The 10079-nt window shown below is 31.3% G+C and overlaps 1 protein-coding gene across 1 annotated transcript; it reads left to right on the forward strand.

The window, feature by feature from the left end:
- The first annotated feature begins 4749 nt into the window (after positions 1-4749).
- On the forward strand, positions 4750-7348 carry LOC105334974 (ryncolin-1-like). The gene is made up of 6 exons (XM_066073053.1): positions 4750-4906; positions 5405-5513; positions 5620-5759; positions 6594-6690; positions 6799-6963; positions 7112-7348. The coding sequence occupies exons 2-6, from the start codon at positions 5444-5446 to the stop codon at positions 7336-7338; spliced, it is 699 nt and encodes a 232-aa protein (XP_065929125.1). The 5' UTR covers positions 4750-4906; positions 5405-5443; the 3' UTR covers positions 7339-7348.
- The last annotated feature ends 2731 nt before the right edge of the window (positions 7349-10079 follow it).

Below are 10079 nucleotides of genomic sequence, written 5' to 3' on the forward strand. Positions count from 1 at the left end.
GAAGCATCCTCAGATAGTGTAGATTCAAGTTTGTTCAAATCATAGTCCCTGGAGGTAGGGTGGGGCCACAATGGGGGGATCAAGTTTTACATAGGAACATATAGAGAAAATCTTTAAAAATCTTCTTCTAAAAAAGTATTAGGCCAACAAAGCTCAAATTTGAGTGGAAGCATCCTCAGATAGTGTAGATTCAAGTTTGTTCAAACCATGGTCCCCAGGGGTAGGGTGGGGCCACAATTAGGGGATAATTTTTTTAAACAGGAATATATAGAGAAAATCTTTAAAAAAAAATCATTTAAAAACTATTTGGCCAAGAAAGCTCAAATTGGCGTGTAACCATCCTCAGATTATGAAGATTCAAGTTTGTTCAAATCATGGTCCCTGGGGGTAGGGCGGGGCCACAATGGGGGATAAATTTTTATAAATAAAGAAAATCTTTAAAAATCTTCTTCTCAAAACTATTAGGCCAGGAAAGCCCAAATTTGAGTGGACGCATCCCCAGATCGTATAGATTCAAGTTTGTTTAAATAATAGTCCAGGGATATGGTGAGGCCACAATCGGGGATGAATTTTTACAAAAGAATATATAGAGAAAATCTTTAATAATCTTCTTTTTAAAGACTATTTGGCCAAAAAAGCTTAAATTTTTGTAGAGGCATCCTCCCGTAGTGTAAATTCATGTTTGCAAAATCACAGTCCCTAGTGATAGAGTGGGGCCGTGATGGCGGTTTGAATTTTCACATAGGAATATATAGAGAAAATCTTTAAAAATATTCTGGAAAAGTTTTCGGTCCAAAACTCAGTACTTAGTGTGAAAGCACAGTTAATAAGATTTAAGTTTGATGAAACCATGATTCTCTAGAGAAAAATGGGGCCACGAAATGGAAGGGGTGGGGTATATAGGAATAAAGAAAATTTTTCTTACAGGTACAACAACAAAAGGGGCTTGGTATTTACCCCCAAAAAAAAGAGGTGGATAAAAATTGGCAGATTTTCAATTTTTTTAGCAATATCTACTGTACTTATTTGTCAAGATATTTTGATACTGTAATGCTAATTTGATCAGAATTAAGACAATTGTTGCTCAGGTGAGCGATGTGGCCCCTGGGCCTCTTGTCTTGCGTAGTGACAATATAAGACAAGCAAAATATAAAACGTTTGCCCCTATAATTATTTTATAACTATTAGGATCTGTCGAGTCAACTTCTTTCTGATTTCTGATATGGCCGACATTTTAGGAAAAATACCCAATTGTAAAATTTATAACAAAAAGTGTGTATAATAGGGAGAAGGTTTTTTGCTTAAGTTTAATGAAAAATTCATTAATCAGTAAGTCTGTTTCAGGACTTTTGTCTCTTTTCAGGCAAGATATTGCAGTCTCATTTTTATTCCATGTTATTTCCTGATCAAATTCATCAAAGACAGCCGGGTTTTTGTTTGCTCCCTACGTCTTGCGCCTGCGTAATCTACATGTAGCATTTTATTTAATTGTCGATTAGATCTAAACACAAATTCTTTGCTATTTTATTACACCTTTACACCTTTGCAGATCAAACTAAGAGTAATGGTTCGTCTTAACATTTGATGATATTGCTTAAAAAATGTCTTCACAAGAAATACTTAGTAGGCTTTATGTAGGCTTTATGTTACTCTACAGAATTTGATTAAAACTGTTTAATGTTGTTGCCTCCCTTGTATCAATACTCAGATCTCTTCAATCCCTTGTTTTATATAAATGCTCAATATCACTTCCACCAAAAACTATTACATCATCTAGTTCATTTTGATAAACAAACTTAAAATTATTTCAAAGTTTTTCATCAAAATCAGTGCAGTTATGATATAATTGGCTGCCAAAAAAATTGTTAAACGTTTTACATCCTTAAAATTATTATATAATTCTTTAAACCAAAAATCTGTAACCCTTGAAAAAAATGTGCATATATTTTGACATTCAGAATAAATCTTTGAGATATTCTCAAGAATGACATATGTTAGCAGTTACGCTGGTGTAGTTTGATGCAAAATGTCTCAATTTATAAGGATAGATTAAACTTTATATAAATATATGGCAAGGAACAATGACTTGACATGAAACAAGACCAGTTTGATATGCCTTAGATTTTATGTTGAAATTAAGCGAAAGCATCCCAGAAAAGGTAAAGCCAGAAGATTTCCTTACGGTTATTATAGTAAATAATGTTCTTTTTGCTAACATCGGATTCACATCAACAAGTAAGTATTTTTTTTTATTATTAAATATCATTATTTATTATTATTTTTTTTTGAGTTAACGATACGGTTAATGTTACAGTAGCAATAAAATGGCCCACAATTTAAAATAAATCATTGAGTTCTCGGCTATGGCTTAACTAAAGCACCCAATTAATCGGCTAGATTCTTCGAGTAGAATTGACAACTCTTAATTTAAAGAGTTTGATGACAGAAATGACATCCTTTATGTTTTTAGGGTTCAATGGTTGGAACAAGATCAGATTAGCAAGTGCACCTGAAAGTGATAGAGACTAGTACAATAGAAGTAGATCAGACCATCTTGAATACTATGTTTAATGTCTAATGTCCTCTTGGAATAGGAGTTTTGAATACATACTGTTATAGACAAAAATTGGGATGACATTTCACTAAAAGCATAATAAAAGTACTATACAAGTCATACTATACATATTTGCTACTGTATTGTTAAAAACTATATCAATGCTTTAACTGCTTTAAAATGTTTATCAAAGATTTGTTCGCAAAATCATATACAGTGGTTGCACTGATTTCGTGTGTGTTGGCTACACTGAGTTGGTCAGTGATTCACTTGCATTGGTATCCTGTGTGTCCATGAAGGTTATGGATTTTTGGTATCAGTGATTTGATCGTGAAATAAATCGCTTATAATCAGATTTTTAAACTATCAGAAGAATCAGGTGTCAGAGAAAAGTCCAGAATGGGTTTACTGGACTTGAAGTTGAGACACTGACCTTCCTTTTACTGCTGTTTTCAAGAAGTGAGGGATAATAGAAGTTAGGAATAATAGATAAATATTGCATGGCAAGAGAATTCTCACATAGAATTCGCTGTAAACAATCAATATAAAACGTCTTGGTCCGATTTTTGGCTATAATGATATCAAATATTTTTTTTGTACCTACATATCTTAAAAAGTTAGAGATTTTCATCAGTTTACAGTAGCAAAAATCAGTCTCATTTTAAAGATATAAATATTCGAAATATATAAACTGATATTCTGTATGGAATCACTAACCGTGTTAGGAAAAGGGAACTGTTGAAGTTTGTTCCCGGTTGCTTTGGTTTTTTTCAACTCGCATTGTATGCATCAATTGTTAACAAGTTCAAAAAGATGTACACTTGTTTAATTTTTATTTCCCAAAACATAGCAATGCATGAAAAATACTGAAGTTGATAACATAGCGGTAGCATTGGCGCCTGTTATATTCTAAATAATCACCGTTTAAAATGTTTGTACCTTTTTTATACTAAATTTCTTCCCAATATTATACCAATGAATAATTCAAAAACCTAACACCAATGAATGTATATTGAAATGATTGCTTTCTGTTTACTTGATTTAATTCCCTATTAATGAGGAACAAATGATTATGTTGACGCAGTTGAAAACACGTCATGCAAACAACTCATTAATGAGTTAAGACTCTTCAGACCGTGGTAATAATCTCAATTTGATATTTGCATTTTTAAAAGTTGCATATCAACGCAGTTGGATACTTTTTTCCCTTTCCCATGAACATTAGATTTAACACCTGAAGAAGGAAAATGTACATATTTGTATCCACGTGTTTTAAAGCTACTGAACGGCTAGTAAACCGAAGTCATAAATAATGTTGTTCCTCTTTCTTGTGATGTTGGACTATACGTAATAATTGGGTTCTATGGAATATAAATTTAACAATTAACAAAACTTTTAAACTTAATTTCTTTTAATTTTTGGGGGCTGTGTTTGACACTATCATATGTCCTGACAAAAATAAACTCATCAAGGTTTATTCTGAACTGGCATGAAACAAAATATAAGCTTTGAGAGGATTTTGCAGTGATTAAAGGACTGCCACAATTTTTTAAAAGACAAAATAGAAAACTGCATCAGAGTTAGTTAAAAATGCGTGACCCTATTTTACTGCGAAACAGACTGCAACTAACTTTTTGATACGCAGATTAGACCTACAATAAAAAATGAAGTTTACAGCATTGATGGAAAACCCACACAAACTAGACCAGCGTTATCAATAGAGAGTGTAGTTGCGGATCTTTCAGCAACTTCCACAAAATAAATATACTAGGGTTTTTTGTCCTGTTTAGTTGACAGAGATATTTCTTATATACAATCGTCTAAAAGCACAAAAGAATGACAGAATTAAGACTAACCTAGTGTAAAAATGTACTTTTCTTTCCATCTTAAAAATTTTACAAGTTAATTCCAGGGCAGGTGTCTCGGTGCTATGAATATTGTGAATAATCACTCATTATGATATTTCGTAATGTCGTAATGACACCGAACTTTCTCACAATTTTCATACCGATGGATATTTAATTGCTTAAAACCCATTCAAGAAAACATGACTTTATTTTATGTTCAAAACATGTAAACAAACGATCAATTAAATTGTTTTGACGGAATTTTAAATAGTTTGTGCAAACAACTCAAAATTTAAAATGTAATTTTGATAAACAACTTCTTTTATCATCTTTAAATAAAAAGAACTGTTTAAATGATCCTAACAAGTTTGTAGAAACCATTTGACGTATTGTCACAGTCTGTGATATTATCATTTTCTGCCCATTTCTTTAGAGTGGAAATTAATGATATAAAAGGAGTTTTACTGGAGTCTTCTTTCCTGTCATTACTGGATACAAGAAATATGTAAGTTTCAGTTTCACGATTCATTTTGCCTGTGGATTTAGTGAAGTTTAATTCATTGCGGTTTTTTAGCATTGTTTTCTATTTTTTAAGCATTTACTCATAATTATATTTTTATATTTGTGATTCTGAATCTTAAAGTAAGACTTCTATAGTTTCAAATTTCATTTTCAGCTGTTTTAAATAATAATGCTTATTGCAAACTCATAATTACATTTTAAATAGTTTTCAACACTTTTAGTTTATCTATTTTTATCTATATAAAGTTTAATATTACTTGAATATAAAATTTGATTGTTTTCTAATACATTTTTTAAAGCGCTTTATATAGTTTAACAAATGCTATGATATTTGATACGTGATCCTCAAATTATATTTTATTTCATTCCCTTCAAACTTATCTTGAAAGGTCTAGACCGTAGCAAGTAAGCATTTTAAAGCACTTCGTTTTTCTTTTGTGAATTGGGTCATTGCAAAATCTAGTAACAATTGTTTTTCCAGAAAACAACTGAGGTATTTCACCATTAGATCTGTAGGAAAATGCTGTATTTATTTACTACGGCGTCTGTACTCGTCAGTTGCTGTAGCATACCTGGTGTACTGGGATGTGGTAAGTGTTTAGTAGGAGAGACATAAATTATCTGATGTAACCATAAAAAACACCCATTCCATACGACCCTTAAACTGGTACAACATTATTTATTTTACATTTTAAGTGTCCGATTTACCGAAGGATTGCCAAGACGTTCTAAGGTTAGGTGATAGCGAAAGCGGTGTCTATACAATTTATCCCGATGGAGCTGGTGGAGGTTTCCAGGCGTACTGTGACATGACCACAGATGGGGGTGGATGGACGGTACTATATACCAGAGTTAAAATACGAGGGTTGTCCTTCAATTTCATGAAATAAAAAATTTCATAATTAAATCACTGTAATTCCAGTAAACAACCTCTGTCTCCTATTCGAACAATAGATTATTACATGAAAAAACTTGGTTAATTATGTATAAAACGTTGGTAGTCCAATTTGACGTCTTAACATTTCTAGGAGTCGCGTTACGTCGAGCGTTGCTATATTTTTTTATATCATTCTCAACTACCTTTTTTTTTTTAATTTTGGATCATTCTGATAAATTAAATTGCTCCGATTATTCATTACGCCCATTGAAATTTTAGAATTGTTCTCTGAATTACAGTTAATTATGTCGCGAAACCCGCAATAATTCATAAACATATTCATAACAAATCAAATGGATGAATGAAATTTTTTCATGAATTCGAAGAAAATTCTAAAAAAAAAATTAATTTGTAATTAAAAAGGCAATTTTCAGTTTAATTATTGTTTTAATGATGTTTTTTATTTTTGCTTTTTATCTTGCATGCTTTAAAAAAAATAGATAAATTGCTTTAAATTTATTTTTGAAATCTGGTATGTTTTGATTTGTTCATTCATTTAACAATTCCATCCGTTATTTTACTAAATATTTTAAAAAATGTCCGTGTCTTTGGTTTACCAATCAAACCTATTTCTTCTTGGAATTTTTGGACATTCCTCTTATGAAGCTAGTTAGATAACGTTTAGTTTATTGGGATAGGAAAGTTTTGTATCTCTTATATCTTCCACTTTGAATCGGTAAAGTATTTTATTATTGACAAAACTATAAAATGAAAATCTGTATATTTCCATCAGGTTTTACAAAGAAGAATGAATGGAAAGGTTGACTTTTATCGAGATTGGAAGGACTATCAGAATGGATTTGGTAACTTAACGGAGGAACACTGGATTGGTTTGCCTGATTAGTAGTTTTCACCAGCTCTGATTTTATATGTTTTTTTACTGTTAAAGTATATTTTTAAGTCACACAGTATTAATTTTGTTTTGATTTATACTAAAGGAAACCAAAATATCCATCATCTTACCAGAAATGGTTTTTATGAGCTGAGAGTGGAGTTGTCGGACTACTCAAACAATAGGCGATATGCATCATACAGGGTCTTTTTTGTTGGAGACGCGAGTTCCAGCTACCGTTTGAGAGTTGGAGCCTATGAAGGGAATGCAGGTAGAATTTTCAACATGTTGATATAAACGAATAGAAGAAAGTCTTTTTTTTTTCAACAAATCAGCCTTTTAACATTGAAAACCTTATATAGTGAACCATTGAGGCCTTATTTTGCTTTTTCAAAATAATATTTTTTGTAATTGTTTAGGAGATTCCTTGTCTTACCACAACGGATATTCTTTTTCCACGAAAGACCGAGAGAGATTAACTTGTAACCGCGATTTTAAAGGAGGTTGGTGGTACAATCGTTGTCATTACGTAAATCTGAATGGACTGTACAAGCAGACCGCCTATGCTAATGGCATTAATTGGCTTGCCTGGCGAGGGTATACGTACTCGCTGAAAACAACAGAAATGAAGATTAGAAAACAATAAATCTAACAATACTGCCTAATAGTTGTTTTCCTTAATGTAGGATATATCAATGTTTGGTAAATTGCAATACATTAAATATGAGTCGTATGTAAAGATTTAAATAAATTTTTAAATGATACATAAAATATGTGATTGAATTTGAGTATTTGTAGATAACCTGAGTCACTCAGATGACATGTTGCAATTGCTCTTCGTCCGACGCCGTGCGTTGTCCAACGTACGACGTGCGTTATTTGTGCACAATTTTAAATTTTTAACCTTTTCGTGAATACTAGATAAAAATGAACTTGAAAACTAAATAGGTAACTTTACTTACGTTGCCATCGGTCATTTGCAAACCTATTTGTTAAAATTCATTCGGGCTGTGCACAAGTAATCTGAAGTGGATATTAAAAAGATACCTGAGTTTCTGATAAACAACATCTTTGTTGTTTTTTGAAATCAAGTCTTCTAACAATCTTTTTGGAATTCCTATCTGTATTAATTGCGCCGATTTTAGCAGACCTATTTCTGAATTCTTATGAAGCAGAATTTATTCAAAAACTTGTACGTGAAAAAAATAAATCACTCGCTATGGTCTTCATCTATATCGACGATGTATTATTAATTAAAAATTGTTACTTCCATACTTACGGCGACTCGATACATCCCAATTAACTTGAAATTAAATATATCACAGAGTCTGCCTCACCTGTTTTATATTCGGATATTTTACTGGAAATGGATATTGGTTGTAACCTAACAAGAAAACAGGTGATTGAATATGATTAATGTGATGGTTTCAATTTCAAAACTTGATTTTATCAAAATAAGACAATTTTCATGACGTCTTTTCTACGTTATGACGTCACTGTGGTGATAACCTTTTACAAACTTATATTGTATGTGATTTCAACTATCTGCCTCCTTATTTTTAAAGCTTTTCAAAAACTTAAATTTTGGGGACAAAAATGAATAATACCGCACTTAGTCTTTTGATTATGAAAGGAATTGTGTCAAGTGTAATTAGCAAAAGCCACTGTCATAATACATAATGCTACAAGATTGGTATAAACCAATTTATTGAACTCTCAAATTATATAGAAGTAGGTCTTAAATAAAATATCAAAATATTAATTCTATTAAGTTATTATTTTGTTGCCGTTGATATACATTAAATTAGAGGGGTTTTTTTGCATCAATTACATGTAACAAATCAGACTAGTTTTATCAGTCTGCTGGTGCATATATATGTGACTCAAATTTTATACTATAATATTGCATAAAATACCAAAAAGTGTAAAGAGGGAAATGTTTTAGTTTTACATTGTACCCGTTGAAATATCGGAAAAATAGTCCCTGATGGATGGCGTCTTCCTCGCTTCTGTAGTATAAATTCAACTAAGAGTTTAGCATTCATGTTTTTGTATGGACATCATTTTGTCTTTGAAATATTTATTTATATTGTACCTAAAGTGGGATTTCTGTTGTAATAGAATTGGTTGTTTTGCAACGGACATTAATTGTGATATACAATTGAGTCTGATGCAGCTTTAATGTCGGTATAAAAGTGTTGAAGATTAAACGATAACGTTTTAAAATTATCGTTTCAACCATCACAAAATAATAAAAAATTAGTTTTAATAAGATAATGAATGTTTAAAAAACAATAAAAATCTATACTTAAACATTAGAATATTTTGCCAATATACTATGCAAAGTCTGGACAAGAGTAACTGCTAACATTTTTGATATTTATAACAGGTGTGAAATGATGTCCCTAAAATGCAATTCAATGATAACTGATAGATAATTTTTGTTAAATAAATTAAAAAAAACTTACTTTAATTTTAGATAAGCCTGTCTAAAATGAAAAAAAAAAATGAGAGAAAGGTGGTTAACACGATGATGTGAATGCAAATCAGTGAATTGTGTTGTGTATCAACGTAGATACACATAAGGAAATGATTTTAAATAATTACGTACAGAATAAGTCTATTTAACGGAAATTAAATTAGATTATACATATCAAATCAGATTTGAAAAAAAGTTTGAAAACAAGAATTTGAGCACTTCATTTTTTGAATGCGCAATTCAAGGTCTTTTCAAGAGGGGTAACCAAAACTTGGGTTCATCGCAGAAAGTGTAAGGCGGGATCAGTATGTACCTGGCAGATACCTAGGACAACTTTGGTTGAATGCATGCACTTGTAGATTGCCTTTTTTATCCCACTTAAAGATTAGTAGTAAACCTTCAATTTGTTAACCATAAAAAAAATTTGTTGACAATTTCATTGTACATATGGAACCTACACGTATAATAAACACCTTCCCCCATTTTTAATACTGGGCTGGGTTTCGTAAAACTATCATAAGATCTATCATAAGATCTATCTTTAGATTGTCATAAGATCTGGCTTATGACTATCATCATTATGGTCCATTTGTCTGGGCTGCTTTACTGTAAATTGCGATTTTTCATTGACTTTTAGTGATTGTGAAGTAATATTGATATTTCAATGTTCGTAACAATCAATCCTTTTAGATGCACGATATAGCTGCGCAATGGAATTGGGTCCGTCGTCATTAAGTTATCAATCATCTATTATAAAATTAATATGCAGTGATAGACGATCCCCACCCCTCTTATATACATATAAATTTCAAATTTTCAATTTTTTCTTACATTTCACAATGTCGTTTCAATTTCTCCCTAAAATATGATATGGTATTTGCGTAAAGCAAGTGACAATAAGTAGATTT

Source organism: Magallana gigas, chromosome 2 (assembly GCF_963853765.1).
Source record: "Magallana gigas chromosome 2, xbMagGiga1.1, whole genome shotgun sequence".
NCBI lineage: Eukaryota > Metazoa > Mollusca > Bivalvia > Ostreida > Ostreidae > Magallana > Magallana gigas.